Consider the following 22,048-nt stretch of genomic DNA (forward strand, 5'->3'; position numbering starts at 1 on the left):
ATAGTAAGTAGTTTTATAACTTGTCATTAGTTTAGTACATTTCAGTGGAGTATGATAAGTAGGTTGACCAACTTTTCCTTTCCCCAGGAATTTACCAGTTGTAAGACTGAACGTGCCACATCCTAAAACCCCCTTAGTCTCAAGAAAACTAGTACTGTTGGTCATTCTAAAACGTGGTCATTTTTGAGAAGGTGGGATAATCAAGACATTAGTTAGGAGGTCTAACCTAGTGGAAATAATGTGTCTTCTTGCTTCTGATACTTTTTTATTTTTGTTAATTGTTTCTTTAGTGTTTGAAACATACATTATTTTTGAAACTTAGTGTTATGTTTGAAAACTTCTAAAATCAGTGGAGGTTATTAAAAGAAATAATGTTATCAGAATTAGTTTACAATTTTTAAATGCTTGACTGAGTTTCCAACTTTTTGTTGTTTTTGTTTAAAATAGGAACTATTGTAAGCATAGGTGACCCTAAGAAAAAATACACAAGATATGAAAAAATTGGGCAAGGGTAAGTATTTGTGACTGTATTACCAGAATATTCGTTATTTCCTGGGTGCCCAGGATATCTCTTTTGCCTGCTGACATTGAGCACTTCTGGTATTCTATGAGTAGTATCCTTGGATTTGTGTAAATAACTAATGCGTTTATTTCTAGATGCTATTAAAATACTGTACTACTTAGCAGTGATTGTGCATTGTTTCTTCTTAAGTGTTATTTTGCGTTGGTGATAAGAAATTAGATGGGTGGGAAAATTGCCTGGCAAATATTTAAAAGACAGTAAGAAAATTTACTACAGGATTATAGTTTTAAAAACCTGCATTTTAATCACATCATTAAGTATGGATATTTAATTCTACTGATCTTCTGATTTTGTTCAATCATTTGTATTTTTAAAAAAATTATTATTATTATTTTTTGGCTGTGCCACATGGCTCATGGGATCTTAGTTCCCCGAGCAGAGACTGAACCCAGGCCTCCTGCAGTGGAAACGTGGAGTCCTAACCACTGCACCTCCAGGGAATTCCCAATAATTTGTATTTTTAAACTATGCTAACTGAAATCTTTTTTTCTGTTGCTTGGGAGCAAATGAACATCTTGAATTTTTAATGTTATTAATCTCTGGAAAGTGTTCTGTCAGTTTAGAAAGTGAGCTTGAGTCTTTTTGAAAACTTCCTTATGAATTTCTTTTTAAAAACCAAATTCACTTGCGGCACTGGTTTTAATAACAAGAAATTGAAAATCATGTTAATATTCTTCTGCCTGAGAATGGATAAATTGTAAATAGTATACTGGATAATATATGTAATAATTACAAGTGAACAAGGATAACACCTATCCATATGGATGACCATCCCCAATCCAATGTTGAATTAAAAAAGCAAATTATAGGAAAATACATAAAATGAAATCATTTATATGAAGTTAAAAAATTGGGGCTTCCCTGGTGGCGCAGTGGTTGAGAGTCCGCTTGCCGATGCAGGGGACACGGGTTCGTGCCCTGGTCTGGGAACATCCCACATGCTGCGGAGTGGCTGAGCCTGCGCGTCCAGAACCTATGCTCCGCAACGGGAGAGGCCACAACAGTGAGAGGCCCGCGTACCACACACACACACAAAAAAATTATGTGAAGCATTTTCTATAGCGGTACACACCTATGGGTCTAATAAAGTATAGAGAAATACATGTAAATGATGCACATCAAATACAGAATAAATACCCAATATAGATTACTTTAGGGAGGAGGTATGATGCCTTTGGAAAGGGCACATAAGAACCTTCAAATTTATTTGTAGTTCTTTGTTTCTTAAACAGGGCAGTGGATCCATGAGTATATGTGACTTTTTTCTTTCTTTTCTTTATCTTTTTTCCGTATTTTTGTAGATCTGAAATTTATGACAAATTTCTAACATAAGTTTTGGCCACAAGAATTGCCTCTTTTTCTTATTTTTTCCCCCTTTGTTTTTGCTTTTACTTCTTTTAAAGATGTTCAGTCTTAAACGTTCTTTAACCTCTTTTTAGTTGTTCTGAGTATAAAGTCTTTGGATGTGATAAATTAGAATGATTTTGAAACCTTAAATCTGGTTATGTCTTTTTTTCCCTAGGGCTTCTGGCACAGTTTTCACTGCTACTGATGTGGCATTGGGACAAGAGGTAGCTACTTTTTCATACTTCTGGGTGTTACCATTAGCTTTTAATATGGGAAGAAACTAGATCTGCCTGTGAATAATCAGTAAGGAATCTCTTGCAGTTGAATATGTTGAAAGAATTACTCTAGGTAATTTTATAGCGCTTTCCTTATTGAGGGGAAAAAAGAAGTAATTATGTGTTTGGTTTCATAAATAAATATTTTAAAAATTATTTTCCCAGCTTGGGATGAAAAGAGGATTAATTCCTGGCACTGGGCTGACCTTGCATTTAGATTTCAAGAGAAATCTAAAAATATTTAAGCTCTGTGTATTACAAAGAATTGTGCATAGGCAGTGTGGAAGTTAAAGTACTGCCTATGAGTAAATTATAATCTCATCGTATAGTATGTATGTAATAAATTAGATTATTAACTGATCTGTGTTTGTAATTTTCTAAGAGTATTAGGAAACTTGTTCTGACTTTTTTTTTCCGGTTTCCATCATAGGTTGCTATTAAGCAGATTAATTTACAGAAACAGCCAAAGAAGGAATTGATCATTAATGAGATTCTGGTGATGAAAGAATTAAAGAATCCCAACATAGTTAACTTCTTAGACAGGTAAATATAAATATTTCTTAAACATTGGGAGAAAAATGTTGAAATTTTAAGTCTCATGGTTTTGGGGGCTAGCCAGTTTAGTTAGACTAAGGTTGAGTGTCAACACTGAAAAATAAACTTGAAGGAGGAGGAGAGGTTAAAAATAGCATATTACAGTTTAGAAGGTCCTTTTGCTACATAGCTATCACTTGGCAAGTGAGAGAAGGCAGTTAAATGAAGGACATTGCTGCTGGTGCTCATATGAATTACAAATGATCAGAAGCAGAAACATTAAGGAAACGTTGGCTATGATTCATGTCTTGACTGACAGAGATGACCAGCCACACAGTTTTTAAACATTCAAGTCAATTTTGATTTCAAATTTTGTCTTTCATGGGCAAATAGCATGTTTATCAAAACCTCACTTAATTTAGGAATTGATGTTAAATAGCAGAACAACAAGTAGAAGAGAAAATTATGTATCTTACATTTTTTATTTTTTTAATTTTTAAATTTTTAAAATTTTTGGCCGCACCATGTGGCATATGGGATTTTAGTTCCCCAACCAGGGCTTGAACCCGAGCCCTCGGCAGTGAGAGCTCAGAGTCCTAACCAGTGGACCGCCAGGGAATTACCTTACATCTGTTTATTTTTAAAGCAGTTACATATATGTGAATGAAAGAAGAATTGTAGAAAAATAAATGAAAATTATAGTAGTGATTGTATTGGAGATAGGGAATCATAGGTGATTTTTTTTTAATTTCCATATTTAAATTTTTTTTGAATGGGTTAAAAGAAAACACAGTTTTAGACTTTAGGGCTAGCTCTGGGGACCATGTTCATAGAAAGAAACTTGCCAGGTACATTTCTCTGCTTTTTAAAATAGTATTTCAAGTCAGTAAAGCATGGTGGTTAAAATAAGTCATAAGCTTTGGAATCAGTTGTGCTTGGCTTCAGGTTCTTGTTCTGGCACTTACTGGCTGTGTGACCTTGGATGAGTTACTTAGCCTTTCCAAGCCTCCATCTCTTCATCTGTAAAAAAGGACAAATCATTCCTGCCATACAAGGTTATTTGAATTGGAATAATCTATGTACACACTCAAGTTAGAATTGCGGGCAAAATTTTAAAGTGATTTGGGAAAATCATAATGACCCTCAGGTATTTTTTTTTTTGTGCTGTTCCATAGCAACTTTTCAGTTTTCTTCCCAGCTATCAAAGCTACCAGCTTTCTAGTTTTTTTAATTAGGATCCCTAACATTTGAATTCTTCAATATAGAGTGCCACGTGTTTAGAAAAAGTGAAAGTGTGAATGTATTTTGTATGTTCTTTTTTTTAGTTACTTGGTGGGAGACGAATTGTTTGTGGTAATGGAGTACCTCGCTGGGGGATCACTTACTGATGTTGTAACAGAGACCTGCATGGATGAAGCACAGATTGCTGCTGTATGCAGAGAGGTGAGTTTGCTCCCTTTTTGAAAAGTTACAGTAACAATGTGGTTAACAGGATGTGAAAAGAAGCAAATTTTTAGTTATTATCCAAGCAGGATACTTTTAAGGGTGAGAGGGAGTGCCATTAAAAATACACCGCTCAACAGTGGAAACAAGGACAAAGTGGTACACATCTTCACCCTAAGTATTAATTAATAAGTTTACTTGAGGCCTTATTGATCTCTTTAAAGGTGACCAATGAGATGATATTCATTAATGAATTTGAGACATACTGTTTGCTTAGGCTAGTAGAATTCTGCCACATTGCCTACATATAAGCCAAAAATGAGCCTTTCTTTCTTCCATGTAATCTTTTCCTACAGATGAGACTTAGGTTAATGATTTGCTTATTGTCATTAAAACTGCAACAGTACTTTCTTCGAGTACCCTAGGAATCATTGTCACAAAGGACAAAATTGTAAAAGTTCTTACGACTATTATGTTTCCTGTGATTTGGCTTTCAGCATTTTTACAGTGAATTATAAGTAAATTATAAACTTTGTTCATGTAAGAACAGTATATGTGATGTTTTTCCTTTTTCAGCTTTTATTAGGTGTTTTTTAAAAACTATTCTTTGAAACTTTTAATTCTAATGTAATTATGCTTCACCTAAGGGGAGCCCTCTTGACTCTTTCAGGAGGGAAACAATAATATATCCCTTAACAAAGAATGTTTGATCACTTAAAAGCTGATAAAAACTTAAGGATTTATCTATTTATACTTAATTTGTTTTTCTAATAATTTTTTTCACAATCAATATAAAATTAGTAGTTCCTCTAATTGTGATAACATTTGTTTCTATTTGTTTACACAAGAATTTTTCTGGGGATTTGTTCTTTTCAGGAATATGCTTAAATGCTTGGTAAATGTATTGCAGTAATACACAGTTAATCTGGTTTTTTTCTTTGAATAATAGATTATTTTGAGTGAGATTTTTGTTATTAATGATGTACAGACTTTATTTGTTGTTCTACTTTAGTGGGGGTAAGAAATAAAAACAACTTTTTCCAAGTTACAATTTATACTCAGTTTACATTAAAAAAACATAGCAAGCAGATTTTTTAAATTGAATTTCATTCTTGTTTTTAAGGAAGTAAGAGTAGTTCTTCTGCTCCTTTGACTCAGTGCTTTCTGAAATATGGCATAAGACGGAAGTGGTGTCCAGGATCATCATTGGTGTCTAGGGTGTGGGTATAGCTTTATGTAAAACCTACCATAGAAGAAATGAAGAAAACATTTTACATAGCATTGAACAGCTGGAGAGAACCAGACCCGCAGTGGCTTACATTGATTAGACTTTGGCATATTTCAGATTCAAATGGAAATGATAACAAGTTTATCCTTTACTGTTGAAATGATTTCTAAAAAGCCTTGTGCATATTTACCAAGTGCTGCATACCTTTAGGCATTTAAACCTGAGCAGGCCTAGAAATCATGTAGACCCACCCACCATTTCATAAATGAGAACATTGAAGACTAAGTGATATTCTATGGTATTAAATAGTCTGTGGCAGAAATAGGCCTAGATAAGACATTATATAATAATTGTCTCTGGATAAGAGCAGAGAGTGGGAAGAGGGGGATCTAATTATTTAAGGTGTCTTATTTTCACAACTGCATGTGACAGGATTTTTTTCTTCACAAATGTATTATTAGAGTGTCTTCTGCTGGTTACTAGAGGTGGTGCTCAGGTCATAAATAGTGTATGTGAACTTCCCTTAGACTTTTCAGGGACTGTTTCATTGATAGGTGTTTTTCTCCTGTTCAGTGTTTACAGGCATTGGAGTTTTTACATGCTAATCAAGTGATCCACAGAGACATCAAAAGTGACAATGTGCTTTTGGGCATGGAAGGATCTGTTAAACTTAGTGAGTAACAAGTGAATAAATAACATTTATATGTTACTTATAATTTTCTGCCTTTTGTTTAAGTAAAAACCCTCTTCTGCTATTAACATTTTTATGACAATACATGCAGTGGGGGAGAATAGTAGTAAAAAGATATGGACTGTCAGCTGGACAGCTTGAGTTTAAATAGCGGATCTGCTACTACTTGCTGAATAATTTTGGGTGAGTTACGTAATCTCTTTTTGTGTCCATTTTCTCATTTGTATGATAAGGAAAATAACAGTACCTATCTCAGAGAATTCTTCTGAGTAGTAAAAAGGTAAAGCATTGAGGAACAGTGTCTGAGACTATTATAATGTTGGTGCTGTCTTCCAAACATAAAGTTGGATTTATCTCTGCTACCTGTTGGGGTGGGTTTTTGTCATTATGCTGTTCATCTTTCTCTGGATTTGGTAGATGGTGGCCTAATTGGGGGAGGGCTGTATGACCGTTATGTCAGAGATCACAAGGTCTGAAAAAAACCATGTGTAAACCTCTTTCCCTAATTAACTTCTGTATCAGACATGGTAGAGTCATGGAAAAAAAAAAACAAAAACTCCTTTCCTCTGCTGGCTATAATCTCAGTTCCAGCCATGTCCTCTGGAGGATTCAAGAAGACCTTCTACTGAGGTTTCTCCAACTATGCAAAATTCAAGGCATTTCTTAGATCAAGAGACCAAAAACTTTTTCTTCTGTTTGCCTAAAGAGTTTGGGTCCTTTTTTAACGTCTCTTTTTTTAAGATAGATACTCCAAAGGTTATTCAACCACAAGAAAAGGGGACCCAGGTTCTGTCAGATAGTCAGAATATATAGTTAATATTGTAATTTTAGTGGGAAAACTAGAAATTGACATTCTCATACATTTTTGGTGGATACACAGGTAACTAAATTTGACTTTTTTAGTTAATATGTTACCATGGCTCTACCACTTACTAGATGGATGATCTTGGATAAGTTATCTAAAAATATGTATGCCTCAGTTTCCCCATTTGTAAAATGGAAATCATAACAGTAGTAAATATGCCTGTCTCATAAAGTTATCATGAGGTATGTTAATTCTTATGAGTTATTATACTTGGAACAGTTATAAGCACTCATTTTAGCTGTAAATGTTATGATTTGACCTAACAATTGCTCTTTTAGGATTCTCTCCTATAGAATTACTGAACATATGCACAGCAATAAGTACAAAAATGTTCTCTGCAACCTTGTAAAAAAAGTCCAACAGTATCTTAAATGTCTAGTAGTACAGAAGTGATTAAATACATTATGGTATTTTTATGTTCCGTGAAGTTGTGTAGTTACAATAGTGAGGTGGGTTAATGTACTAATATGGAAAGATATCTAAAAAATTAGGTTTTAAAAAGCAGTTTACAAAATATCCTAACTAGGTGAAATAAATCAGTCAGTTCACGGGTATTATTTGTACATTTGGAAATGCATAACGAAGAGTCTAAAGCTTACAAACCTAAATGTTAACAGTGTTTACATATGGAGTAGAATGGGTTTAACAGTAGAAGGAAGGAAAAAATTGTGGATTCTCATCTTGACTTTTCCACTAAATTAATACTGGGTACTAAATTAGGCATTCTGCTCTTCAGTTATAAAATGAGGTGGTTGGAATAGAGTAATGCTGGTGAAGACCTTGTAGGTACCTTGTAGGTACAGTTGCAGTTAAACATGTTCTTTTCCTAGGCTCTCTGCTGAGTCGGATGCTTATTATTATTAATTCTAGCTTCTGTTTATTTTCTTCAAAAGTAATTTCCACTTCCTGACCTTTGCCTGATTCACAGTGGACATAGTTTTGGTGTCCAGCTTTGGTGACTTTTTCTTTTAGACCTTTTTCAACTTTATTAAAATTTTTAGGATAGAATTATTTAGAATAAAAGGCTTCCTGATAGGGCTTCCCTGGTGGCGCAGTGGTTCAGAGTCCGCCTGCCGATGCAGGGGGCACGGCTTTGTGCCCCGGTCCAGGAAGATCCCACATGCCGCGGAGCGGCTAGGCCCGTGAGCCATGGCCGCTGAGCCTGCACGTCCGGAGCATGTGCTCCACAACGGGAGAGACCACAACAGTGAGAGGCCCGCGTACCGCCCAAAAAAAAAAAAAAAAAAAAGGCTTCCTGATAATTTACCCTCTACTTGTGGGAAGTAAAAGTTAAAAAGTGAGGGGCTTCCCTGGTGGCGCAGTGGTTGAGAGTCCGCCTGCCGATGCAGGGGACACGGGTTCGTGCCCCGGTCTGGGAAGATCCCACATGCCGCGGAGCGGCTAGGCCTGTGAGCCATGGCCGCTGAGCCTGCGCGTCCGGAGCCTGTGCTCCACAACGGGAGAGGCCACAACAGTGAGAGGCCCACGTACAGCAAAAAAAAAAAAAAAAAAAGTTAAAAAGTGAGAGTATATAACATCATCAAAATATTTGTAAGCCCATTCTGGTTTTCTTTATTAATACATTCTTAAAAATTAAGAGGCTGAATACTCAAATGTAATTAGTTAAATCATATTAAGTAAACTCTTAAACAACCCGTGGACACCATTAACTCAAGATGTTTTATTTTGTTTTATAGCTGACTTTGGCTTCTGTGCCCAGATCACCCCTGAGCAGAGCAAGCGAAGTACTATGGTTGGAACGCCATACTGGATGGCACCAGAGGTGGTTACACGGAAAGCTTATGGCCCTAAGGTTGACATCTGGTCTCTGGGTATTATGGCTATTGAGATGGTAGAAGGAGAGCCTCCATATCTCAATGAAAATCCTTTGAGGGTAAGACCAATTAAGCACCAGCCTTATTTTAAGAAAAATAATTTTCTTTAAATCATTTATTTAGACCTTGCTTTTGCCAGGCACTGGCCAAGAATTTAGGTTACGAAGTTGATAAAACCTAGTCTCTGCCCTCACTCTATGTCTAAAAATGATTTGCTTCTGGCTTATTGAGTTGAATGTGTTAGGTAAAGAGTTTGTAAATTTTTGGTAAGCCGTGTGGTTTCTAAATTTGCACATAAGTAAGAATTTGGTCACTTTTCTGCAGAATTAAGGGGCTCTAGATATATCCTTCAGGTTGTTGACTTTGAACCTTGGCCTCTGTACCCCCAGGTACAAAGAGGAAAGCAGGGTCACATCTATGAGAAGCCTGTGTAGATGGCAATGTTAAAGCCCATATTCAAACAAAAGAGTGAGGGTTCTGAGAAACAGATGAAGTCAGTAGATTTTAAACAGTTATGTACGTATTCCAGCAGCTGAGGTGGAGAGTTCCATCTTTCTTTCTTTCTCTTTTATCTTTTACTTCTTTTAAATTATCATATATGACTCAATATCAGTAGTTAATAAGGAAATGCAAATCAAAGCCTCAACAAGATCACTTCACCCTTACTAGAATGACTGTAATCAAAAAGGCAGACAATGATAAGTATTGGTGAGAATGTGAAGAAATTGGAACCCTCATACACTGCTAGTGGAAATGTAAAATGGTACAGCACTTTGGAAAACAGTTTGACAGTTCCTGTAAAAATTAACTTTGAGTTACCATGTGACTTGGCAGTTCCACTGCTAGATGAATAACAAAGAGAATTAAAAGCATTCATCCACCCAAGAACTTGTACACAAATGTTCATGGCAGCATTATTCATAATAACCAATAGGTGGAACACAGGGAATTTTTAGGGCAGTGAAAGTATTCTGTGTGATACTATAATGGTAGTTGCATGACAGTGTACGTTTGTCAAAACCCATAGAACTGTGCAATACAAAGAGTGAACCCCAGTGTAAACTACAGACTTCTGTTTAATGAAAGTGTGTCAGTATTGGTTCATCACTTGTAACAAAGTGTACCGTACTAATGTATGATTTTAATAATGGGGGAATTCTGTGTGTGTGTGTATGTGTGTGGGGGTGGTATATGGGAGCTGTGTGCTATCTGCTCAATTTTCTGTACATCTAAAACTTCTTTTAAAAAGTCTATTGAGGGTTTTGTTTTTTTTTTTAATTCCATTTCTAGGAATTCAAAGAAAATAGTCAGAGAATTACATAAAGAATACAAGGATTTTCCAAAGGGGATTGACTAAATTATGAAGCACCCATATAATAAGACACTATTCAATTCAGCCATTAAAATAATTTTGTAGATCTAATCTGTTATTATTGATAGTAATGATGAGGGTGGGATACAGCTAGTTTTGTTTCGTTTTTTTTTTTAAGACTTTGTTTTTTTTAGAGCAGTTTCATGTTCACAGCAATATTGAGAGAAAAATACAGAGATTTCCCATATGCCCTCTCCCCCTACACATGCATAACCTCCCCCATTATCACCATCCCTCACAGAGGGTACATTTCTTACCATCATTGAACCTACACTGACACATCATTATCATCCAGAGTCTATAGTTTACATTAGGGTTCACTCTTGATGTCATATGTCGTGGGTTTGGACAAATGTATACTGAATAACGTGTCCATTATAAAAGTATCTTAAAGAGTATCTTCATTGCCTTAAAAATCCTATGTGTTCCACCTGTCCATCTATAGCTATATAGATATAGCTAATTTAAAATTTCTTAAAGCAGTTTCAACAAATCCCATTGTTTTGAAATGTGGTATGACTTGGAAAAAAAACCTTAAGAAAGATAAATGGGATACTATATGTGGATGGTGGGATTGTGGTCATTTTTCTTTATACCATTTTATTATAGTGGTAGTTTTATTTATCATTATGTATTTATAATCCAAAAAAAGAAAAAGGTGAAGATAATTTTGAAAAAGAAGTCAGGGAAATGTAACATCTAAAAATAAAGTGAAAAATATCTAATCGAAATGGGTAGAAATAATAACCAGACTTTAGTGTGTATGACAATTGTCTTTAAATACGTAAAAGATCCATAAAGTTTAAAGTACTCTCTAACTTTGTTGAGCTATCTTAAGTATGTCAGAGTTGTTCTTCTATTCTTAGGCCTTGTACCTGATAGCAACTAATGGAACTCCAGAACTTCAAAACCCAGAGAAACTTTCCCCCATATTTCGGGATTTCTTAAATCGATGTTTGGAGATGGATGTGGAGAAAAGGGGTTCAGCCAGAGAATTGTTACAGGTGAATTTGGAAATAATACTATTTTGGGAAAAAGTTGACTTTTTTGAGTAACGGGCAGAAAGTTTACATAGAGTCATAATTACATTTCACTATCCATTCATTACCAGCAGCATGGCAGCTGCTGCAGTTCAGAATTTTATCTGCTGGGAATAAAATACCCATAATACTGGGATAAATGTATAAGTTTTTCATATTACCAGTTCTCACACCAGTTCATTGCAGGCATGGGTATCTGGGTCATTTAACTGAGATTTTATAATATGAGAAAAACTAAAAAGACTACACTTTCAACCATAAAAGTGATGTAGTGATTATGTTGATTTTATATAAGTACTGAAATATGTGTTTGTTAAGTAAATTATGATCCATAAAGTAGTCTTAGGGGCTTAATTGAAATATTTGGCTTCTAAACTGGTGACGTTTACATTTATTTTCCCCCACTCTTTCTGACAGCATCCCTTCCTGAAACTGGCCAAACCATTATCCAGCTTGACACCACTGATCATGGCAGCTAAAGAAGCAATGAAGAGTAACCGTTAACATCATTGCCGTGGCCTCATATTCTTTTCTCCATTTTCTAAAAGAAGTCTTTTAATATATGAAAATTATTATTCTTTTGGGGTTTAAAGAAATGGTCTACATAACAAGGAGGAAAAAAACAAGCTACTATTTCCTGAAGACAACCAAGAAAAAATTGCAGAACTGAATGACAACTTTCTATTGAATCCCTTCTTTAGGGTCCAAAAGGAATTGTGGACTGAATCACTAGCCTTACATCTTTCGGCAGAAAGCCCATCAGGGCCATTTATCATGCTTGAGATTTGCATTTTATTTTGCTGACTTCATTATAATAGATCCCATTCATTGTCCCCTTTGAGGTATTTTCAGTACTTGAATGGCAGATTTGAGTTTTTCAGAGTATGTGTTTTATCTGCTAGTCTTCTTTTCTCTCCATAACTTTCTTTTCCTTGACTTGCTCCTTTTGAGTTGCTTTGAGAAATGTTTCTTTTGCCTAAATTGGAGGCAAGTGTGATAGAAATGATGTAGCTCCTTATATTGGCAAAGGAGTTCAATATCGTTTAACTTTGTATAGAAGTTAGAACCAGCTGTTGTTACATGTAATATTTCAGTTCAGAGTTTGAACTGAAGGAAGGGAAGAAAAGAATGTGATTTTTACCTTTTTTAACAAATGTGAAAGAATCAATTTTAAAAGTTTCATAATAGTGAGTTGTTTGGCATTTGTTACATGTATAGAGAGAAGACTAATAATCTATATTTATAACTAAATCATTGAAACAGAAAAAGAATCCCATTGACTCTACTTTCTTACACTGTGTTTTTCTTTCTATGTCCTCTTCAGATTTGGCTTCAGGACTTTGGTTTGTGCCGCTAGTTTCCCCTTCCCTCTTTTTTCCCCTTCATTTTGGAAATAAGTTTCTGTATATGTTGTAATTTTAGCTAGTTTGTTTTTTAATTAACCCTTTCTCACCCTACTCCCCCTCCCCTTCCCATGGTAAATAATATAATAACCATTGAATTTTCAGAATTTAAAAGTTAACCTTTTTTTTTCCATTTAAAGGTAAAAAATATTTGGAGCTAGCAGAGACAAAGTGAGAGGCTTGAACCTTGGTGAGCTCTAAAATAGATAAGATTATATTCATGAAAGAGAAATGTCAGTTACTTAGAGATGCAGCTTCTGACCAGTAAACTGTAGAGATTTGTTATAAACATTGTTCCCAGCCCATTACCAACATTTTTACTGTCTGTGAGAACTTAAGTGACAGAGTACTTCTTGGTAAATTCATGGGTCATTTGAGATGTTGAGTTACTTTAGATTTTTTCAAATAAGTAAATAATATTCATGTAAAAAACTGGAGAAAGAAAGAATAATGAAATGTGCTTGTTGATAGCAATACATTTTTTATTTTAAAGATTTAAAAAAGGTCTGTGACCTGTAACATTAATTATTAGAGTGCCCTCTCTTCTCCCTTCCCCTCCTCCCTTCTTCTTCTCTCATCATTTTAATTGTTTGGCTTTTGGAGGCAGTATTGTCCCTTCTGACATGCCAAGAGCCACATGAAAGAGAAAAATATGTGCTTTGGTTCTGGCTTTTTGTTCCCACCATTCGCTCCTGATTGACTTCACACCTACTTGCCATCCTGCAATAGTACAAATCATGAATAAAAATAATTTTGATGTTTTGGAGTACATTAGGAGAACTTAATATGAGTTTTATTTCCTATCATTCCCATCATATCTCTGTTAAGATACAGGTATAAGGATAGAAATGGCTGGTGGGGTTTTTTTTTTTTTTAATTGGTAATACAGGAAGGTTTTCACAAAAATAAGTAAGATAATTAGTGAAACTTGTATCTAGAGCACTTAATAGTCTCTGTTTTCAATTTGATTCTTGATTTCATTTTTCTCTGGATTATATTGGCCTTCTACAGCTATTACTAAATTACTTTACAGAAATAAGCTGGTTTATTTCTGGTGGAAAGCTGCAGCGTCTGTTGAGTTCCAGATTTGAACATTCTTTGTAAATAGTTGTCTGGATGGATTATGATAAAGAAGATGCTACCAATGAAATAGAAAACCAACTAGATGGTATAAGACTGTGATCCTCATGACCACTCTAGAAGGCACTTCCATGCGTAAGTCATAAAGGCCATATTCACTGAATGCAGTGCCAATGCCCCATTTTTATGCCTGTGACTCAACAAAGGTCTTCTCAGTTTATAGAAGCAGTTTGGGGTTTGTATTTACAACTTCCTTGATGGTTACCTGCATGTCCATTGCTGGCAACGGACTTTGTCATTAAAACCTGACTCCTAGGTTAAGGGAGCTACGCTGTGGTTTATTCTTTACTTACTTGGATAAACTAACTTTTAATAGAAATGTACTTTGGTTAATTTGAAATGTGTCAATTTTTGAATAATCTTAATCTTAAAAGCAATACAGAATTGTGATTTATTAATTTTAAATTAAAATGTTCACATGTTGTTGCAAGAAAAATTATATCTGAATCAAGATTCATGGTTTTTTTTTTAATAACTGCCTTTTGTATTTACCTTTTTGTCATTACTTTAGAATGAAAATTCCCATTTAAATCTAAAAATTAGCTTAGTAGTCCTCTTTTGTTATTAAGACAATATTACTGTAGTATTTATTATATTTCAGACTCTCTGGCAGTCTAAAAGTTTCCTTCTCCTCTTGTTCCTTTTGCTGCTTTAAAAGGGACAGTTAAAACTGAGAAACCATGAAAATATTGAATATTTCATCCTACATAGAATAGTAAACAAGTAGAGTGATTGTGCTAGCATAAGAAACTAAGGCTAACACAACTCTGTTTTCATGTGTTGAGTGCCTGGCACACAGTACAAATTCTCTTCTCCTCAGCATATAAATATTAAGCTGCTTAAAATGTATCTAGTTACCACCAGTCCTAAATGACCTGTGCCTTTAATAAGCAATTTAAAACTACCTATGAGGATTTCTTTGTAGGGCTCACATAAATACATGTTTGTTTATATATACTGTATTCTAGCCAGAATAATTTTAGATCTGATCAGGCAGTAGCTATAGTTAGAAAAAAAAAAATGGGTGCTTAAATTTGCATCAGTTTTTTAATCTAAAAGTTTTAAAATATACTGAGATCCATATCCAGTGAAATGTCAAAAAATCATTATGGAATATAGCTAAAATCCAGATTAAGATTCTTTTGGGGGTTTTTTAAGTGAAATTATAGTAGCATAAAAAGCAGATTGTCTTCCTTGTCTCAACTGCTCCCACAATAAACAACTAAAATCAGTTTTTCCACAGTGTGTGTATATGAGTATGTGTAAGAAGGGGAAAAAATACACACACACACACACACACACACACACACAGATTTTATTTCTCACTAACACATTTATTGACCACTTTGACAAAGACACTGTGGTAGATATTGTGGGAATTACAAAGGAGAACCAAGCACTGGCCTGGCCTTGAGAGAACTGAAGTCTTTCTCATTCACCATTCTAGAATGTTGCCAAATGAGAGAGAAAGAAATGTATGATAATTCTGTCAAACATCTTTGGTAGGAATGTCTTGTGTGTTTTTTGTTTGTTTGTTTTGGGTTTTTTTGTTTTTGTTAGATAGAAATGGAACTAAGTGAAAGTAACTTGTCTTTTCTGTTTTGTCTTCAAATTTTATATTGACTTTTATTTTTAATTTATCCCATTCAATTATTTAATTGTTACATTGACATTAACTGCTGTATTTGATGACCTTGTTCAATAATTTTGTTCTTTCAGGGCTAGAAATAAACTTTTTTAAATGTTCATTTTCCCTTTTCCTAAACTTTAATTCTTTCTTTAGATCAGAATAGCTTAAAAGAATAAATGTAATAGGTTTTCAAAGAATGTTCTAGTATTTTTAAGGATGAATATTTTTTTAAACATGTCATGGCACCATGAATGTATTACAGAGCTCCAAATTAGAAAGGTTTTCAAAAATTAATGAGTAATAAGCATGAGCCTTCGCTCTTCTAAATCAGTTTCAGAATAAATTTGTTCAAAATGTTCTGGCTGTCAGACCCAGGGAAGCACTTCTGTTCTGTTGAAATACCTTCAATAATTTGGCCTGAAATTCTAATGCTTACCTAGGTGAAGTAATAAGAATCTTACTAGAATTTTTGTGTTAAATGCACCAAGAAATCTTTAAAAGTGCCATACGTTAAGGCATCACTTCATTATACACATTTAATTTGAATGTTGGATATGCTGACATGGAGAACGGGTGCATTATAGAGAGTTCACTATGAAAAAACAAAATTATACATTTTTTAGCCTGGAGTGGGGAGTGTAGGCAATGACTGCATAAAATATATTTGTTACACTATAAAACTGCTTTTTGCTATTCTGACATTTGTATTTCTTAAACTATAGCAAATGCCCAAAACATTTGCCTAAGAAAAGTTCAAAAATGCCTAGATGATTGATTTTATTGAAAAGCAGTATTTGTAGGAGCTTAACACATGCTTTACTACTATTTTGACATTTGTGACTTTTTTTAAATTAGGGAATTATTTTTTATTCAAATCATTTAACAAGTTTTTATCTTTGGAAGAGGAGGAAGAGTAGAACAACGAAGGGAAAGGTCTTTTTTGACCTTTATTTTAGGTTTTTAATAAAATAATATGCACAGATTAAAAAGTCAGATAATCTTAAAAGAGTCATTATAAATAGTGCCAGTCCCCAGCTGCAGACTTTCTCACTGCAGAGTCCTGCTCCACAGAGGCATCTGCTTTTAACTTTGAGCTGGTTTTAGCATGCATTAATTTTCAGATTTCTATATTATATACTTATACAGGTATTTCTTTTTTTTTTTACTTTTTTATTTTTAATTAATTTTATTTATTTTGGCTGTGTTTGGTCTTAGTTGTTGCAACACGGGCTTTCTCTAGTTGCGGCGAGCGGGGGCTACTCTTTGTTGCAGTGCGTGGGCTTCTCATTGCAGTGGCTTCTCTTGTTGCGGAGCACGGGCTCTAGGCATGCAGGCTTCAGTAGTTGCAGCACACAGGCTCAGTAGTTGTGGCACACACAGCATGTGGGATCTTCCTGGACCGGGGCTCAAACCTGTGTCCCCTGCATTGGCAGGCGGATTCTTAACCACTGCGCCACCAGCGAAGTCCTACAGGTATTTCTTGACATTTCTGTATTTTTCTTTTTCTGGAAACTTTCTGTTATGACAGTTGAGAATTTAGTTACTATTATACCATCCCATTTTCCCATTTCTACTCCCTCTAGTCTCCCAATTAAGAAAGGTGGCAAAGTTTTATTTGATTAGCAGTCAGTTTTTACCTTATGACTATGTAGGACTGTTGTTCACTTGAGTTGAGTAATTTGTTATCACATGTCATTTCTTGTGCAACTCTTTGCTTTTCTTATTGTTAATTTTGTCTTTTTGTTTCCTTTGAAAGTTTCTATGTTCCTATCGCTAAGTTTTTCCAAACTCACCGCAAAAGCCCTCTGAAGACAATTTTCTGTAGAATTAAATGTGTTGGATAAGGACAGTTCCTTTTTCTTTCCGGGAACTTGATTAGGGCTCCAGTTTGGGCTCTTTCTCTACAGGCCTTCTGCCCTCGGGCATCTGAAACTCAGTTTCACTTTTCTCCTGACTTTGGATCCTTTGTTTCCTTTTGCTTGGTTTATTCCTCATTTTGGAGAAGTACATCTTTCATTAGTGTCCTGGAGAAGTACATCTTTCATTAGTGTCCTGAGGAAGGGTGCATATAGGTTAAGATTTTTAAGAGCTTGCATGTCTGAAAATGTCTCACATTTAATTGATAGTACAGGATTTTAGACTGGAAATAATCTTCCTTGAGAATTTTGAAGTCCCTGCTTCATTATCTTAAAAACCTGCCATTTCTGATAACATCTTTATATGTAACCCATTTTCCTGCCTCTCTGGAGCTTTTGTTCTGAAAATTTACCATGAAATGCCTTGGAGAGGGTCTATATGTTTAGGTTTCGGCAGGCCTTCATGATAACAGACTAATTTCCTTCAGATCTGGTAAATTCTTGTATTATTTCTTTAATAATTGCCACTTTTTTCCCCTGTTATTTCTTTCTGGAATTCCAGCATTAATCTCCTGTTTTTCTTATCTTCCCTGCTTTCCATCTCTTTGCCTTTTGTTTTTAACTTTCTGGGAGAATTTCCTTCATTTTATCTCTGACCCGTTTTTGAACATATATCAACTATCTCATTTTTTGTTGTTTTACTTATTTTTTATTATTATTATTTTTTATTTTTTTTGGCCTCGCCGTGCAGCTTGTGGGATCTTAGTTACCCAACCAGGGATTGAACCCAGGGCCACGGCAGTGAAAGTGCCAAGTCCTAACCACTGGACCACCAGGGAACTCCCTCACATTTTTAAGATCATTCTCGTTTTCTGATCTTTTTACAGCCTTCTGTTTTTATTTCATAAATTCAGTATCTTCCCTGGTGTATTAAAGAGTTTTTCCTTAGCTCAAGTTGCCATAACAAAATACCATACACTGAGTGGTTTCAACAACAGAAATTTATTTCTCACAGCTGCAGAGTCTTAAAAGTCCAAGATCAAGATGCTGGCAAAGTAGGTTTCATTCTCAGGCCTTTTGGCTTGTGGGTGGTCACCATCTAGCTGTGTGCTCACTGGACCCTCTTCTGTATATGTACACTTGGAAAGAGCAATCTCTGTGGAGTCTCTTCTTACAAGGACACTAATCCCATCAAAAGATCCCACCCTCATGACCTCATCTAACTTTAGTTACCTCCCAAAGACCCCATCTCCAGATTCTAATACAGTGAGGGGTAGGGCTTGAATCGGGGGCAGACACAGACATTCAAGCCATAATAGGTCATTTTTTTAAAAGAGTTTTTTAGTTATCTCCAGGTTTGTTTATTTTTTCTGGGTTCTTTTTTTAAGTATAACACTGTCTGCAACTGCACTAAACGTTTCACATTGGGTTTTCTCAGTTCTCAGCGGGGCCCACTGCTCATTCATTTCGCTCCTAGGTCTTTTTTTTCCTTTCTCATTTTTTCCAAACTATCTCATGACTTCCAACCCCTTTATCCCACCATCTCAACACTTTCTTCTCCCCTACTGCCACAATTCTCTGGGTTTTTGACTTTGCCTTCTTCCTTTTGGTCTCAGTGAAAGATGTTCTTCCTCTCAGTGGCCAGACTCAGCGGGGACCCGTTCTCAGTATTCCACCACCTCCCAGGTCTCCAGGCCACTTTGACTGATTCTAACCCTCCTATACCTTTTACCTATGCCTCTGTTCTTTCCAACCCTCAGCAAAACAAGCATGCTCACCTATCTTCCTTTTAAAACAGTTTCCTTTGACTTTCCTCAGGTAAACTTGTGGAAAGAGGACACCATACTTGCTGTTTTTCTCATTATCATATTGCATCTACTGTCAACATGTCTTTGAAACTATCCCTACAAACATCTCCAAATCACTGAATTTCCAAGAGATTCTCAAAACATCAAAAAGAAGACTTCCCTAGGGACTTCCCTAGTTGTCCAGTGGTTAACACTGTGCTCCCAATGCAGGGGGCCTGGGTTCGATCCCTGCTCAGGAAACTAGATCCCACAAGCATGCTGCAACTAAGATTCCGCATGCCCGCAACTAAGACCCAGTGCAGCCAAATAAATAAATAAAGCAAAAAAAAAAAAAAAAAAAAGTGACTTCCCTTGACTGTTAACTAGCGTGCTCACTGGTGTATTTGAGAATTTCTAAGATTCTACTCGTTATCAGTCTTCCTTTATGCAAAATAGAGGACTTTTATTCCTAGCTTTTTAAAAGTGCTGTGACCAGATATTTATTTTGGGCTAAGGTCCAGAATGTGATGCAGGTATGGATTTGGTAAGCTTTTAATCAGTAGGGTTCTGTTTTCACCACTGAATATAAAATATACAAGTAGCTCTTGGTAAACTTAGCAATCGGGAAGGAAGAGTGGTAAGGATAAAAAAAGAGCAAATTCTTAAAAATCTCTTCAGAACGTAATTTGTACTGTACATTATTTGAGTAGTCTTAAAACGTGTGTTCTTTGAGCATATTAATGTGGGCACCCAAAGGAGAAAGGCTTACCTAAGAATGTGCAGAGTGATGGAGGAAAGCCAGCCCAGCCTTAAAAACCAGTCATAGATTCTTGGTCAGAAATTAAGAGTTGATGAGTATAAAGAGATTTTTATAGCCTGTGTAGTCCCGATTATAACTTTTTAACCTAGGCATCTTAGTTTTTGTTTAGGGGAAAAGACTAAAAATATTGCCTTTCTAGAAAACAAAATATGTTCAGTATATAATGACAGCCTTTGTATAAATTTGTAACCCATAAGGTTGATTATTTTGAAATGAACAACACTCATGTGGATATATAACTTCTGGTATACTCATTACTTTTTATCCACAGATCCCAGTTTGTGTTCTGTAGCAGATGAAAACATTCATCCTAGTTGTGCTGCCCTTTTTCTTTTTAAGCAATCAAAATGGAGTAACAGTGCCACATACATTCTTGTCTTTCATTTTTAGATCTGTAGGTATATACAGTATTGCCATGAATGCACTGCCAAAAAATGTTTTTCTCTATTTCTTAATGAATTACTTTACCTTGACTTCTCCTATATTTAAAAACAGAAATGCACCATTTTCAAAAACTATTTGATCTGGGCCGTAAGATTAAGGAATGTCTAACAGTACAATCTGATTCTGATTACTTTAATATATTGTCTTTAAAATATTTAAAGAGTTTTGTGGTTGAAGCTAGGAGACCTCTTAATCACATTCAGTATTCCTTACACTTCAGGATACTATAAGTTTTGCTTCTAGTAACTTTGTTGAAGAGCTTTGTTTTTCAATAAACTAAAAAAAAAAAAAAAAAACTTTAACCATTTGACGTTTTACTACAGACATTGCCACTATTTTGATCACACTCTTCTTGGTGATACAAGAAGTATTTAAATGTTTTGCCTTTTCTTTTGTTCATCTGTAGATCTTTTGGAGTATGTTCTAAGACCAAGGATTCGTTGAAAAATAAGTTTAGGCCATAGGCTGTTCAATACATGGATCAGCCACTTTCATATAACTTGCATTGTCAGCCAAGCAAATACTTTTCCACTTCCTTTCATCTATGCATGTTTTACTGCTGATACTCTCCACTGTGTGCCACTGTGTGTCCTGTTTCAGTATTTATTTTAATGACTATGCACAGGTGACCATGGTCTTGACACAAGAAGTCTAAGTACTTGAGTATTTCTTGCTGCACATTTCTTCATCACTAAGCATTGTAAAGCAGAGCTTTATTAAAGCTTTTTTTTTGTAACTTGGTTTCACCATATAGTTATTTGTGCTTAGGAGTTTCTTCTAAATAGAAATAAAATTGGAGTGTATAATTTTAAATTTTGCTGCCAATGGGAGAACCAGTTATGCTTTTAGTTAGTAACAGTATTACTCTAGTACACTATATACTGAAAATTGTTGCTGTGAATTGGTTGTTTTCTGTTTGTTTTGGGTGATAATAAAAGTGCCTGTATTATAGGGATTTTTTTTTAGGGTCAGATGACCTTAAAATGACCCATAAAATGCTTGGAATGTGCCTAACACATACTTAGCACTCGATAAGTGTGATCTATCCCTTTTTTTTTTTGGCCACACCGTGTGGCATGCAGAATCTTAGTTCCCTGACCAGGGATTGAACCTGAGCCCCCCTGCATTGGAAGTGCGGAGCCTTAACCACTGAACTGACAGGAAAGTCCCCACCTATCACTTTTTTTAACCATATTCATTGGACAGCCTTTTATGACAATGCAGTAGCAGATAGGGGGGCTAATGAACTGAGAATGCTGCACAGAGCTATTTGCCCTTTCCCCCACCTCGTCTTTTAAAAAATGTATGCATAATATATCTTAAGGAAATTATATTGCAAATATATGAAGACAGCCCCAATACATCATTGTTTGGTAACATACTGTGAAATTACGTATTTCATTTTACAGTATTGCATAACTTGCAATATGAGACACTCTGTATTATAGTTTGGATAATCATTTTCCTGAAAGAGATTAAAAAATAAAAAGAAAAATATACTTTGGAATTGGTTTATATATCTATTATTAATAAGTTTGACTGTAAGTAACAGGTACCCAAGAGTGACTGAACAAGCAGGAATTTAAGTCACACCAAAAAAGTCCACTGGTAGTTTGGGTTGTCATAGAGTCCAGTGATGCCACCAAGAACTTGGGCTTTGTTCATATTTTCACTCCACCATTCTTCACACGTAGGCCTGTATCCTTATGCCTGTTGCCACACAGATGCACAATGGCTGCTCCACCTCCAGTCTCA

General features: G+C 35.3%; 1 protein-coding gene across 7 annotated transcripts in view; it reads left to right on the forward strand.

Annotated features, from left to right (window-relative positions):
* Window positions 1–16,596, forward strand: part of PAK2 (p21 (RAC1) activated kinase 2) — an 87,958-nt gene extending 71,362 nt beyond the window's left edge. For 5 of the 7 annotated variants that reach the window (XM_029213778.1, XM_029213779.1, XM_029213777.1 and 2 more), the window contains exons 8-15: window positions 448–511; window positions 2,106–2,154; window positions 2,636–2,748; window positions 4,065–4,182; window positions 5,984–6,083; window positions 8,664–8,860; window positions 11,040–11,177; window positions 11,631–16,595. In XM_029213778.1, the coding sequence (XP_029069611.1) occupies window positions 448–511; window positions 2,106–2,154; window positions 2,636–2,748; window positions 4,065–4,182; window positions 5,984–6,083; window positions 8,664–8,860; window positions 11,040–11,177; window positions 11,631–11,717 (866 nt within the window). In that variant the 3' untranslated portion in view covers window positions 11,718–16,595. Of the gene's footprint in view, window positions 1–447; window positions 512–2,105; window positions 2,155–2,635; window positions 2,749–4,064; window positions 4,183–5,983; window positions 6,084–8,663; window positions 8,861–11,039; window positions 11,178–11,630 lie in introns of all 7 variants that reach the window. The other 2 variants (XR_003792274.1, XM_029213782.1) reach the window with 2 other exon arrangements.
* Window positions 16,597–22,048: the final 5,452 nt, after the last annotated feature.

This window comes from Monodon monoceros, unplaced genomic scaffold (assembly GCF_005190385.1).
Source record: "Monodon monoceros isolate NGI ecotype Baffin Bay Population unplaced genomic scaffold, NGI_Narwhal_1 Super_Scaffold_11, whole genome shotgun sequence".
In the NCBI taxonomy this organism is placed as follows: domain Eukaryota; kingdom Metazoa; phylum Chordata; class Mammalia; order Artiodactyla; family Monodontidae; genus Monodon; species Monodon monoceros.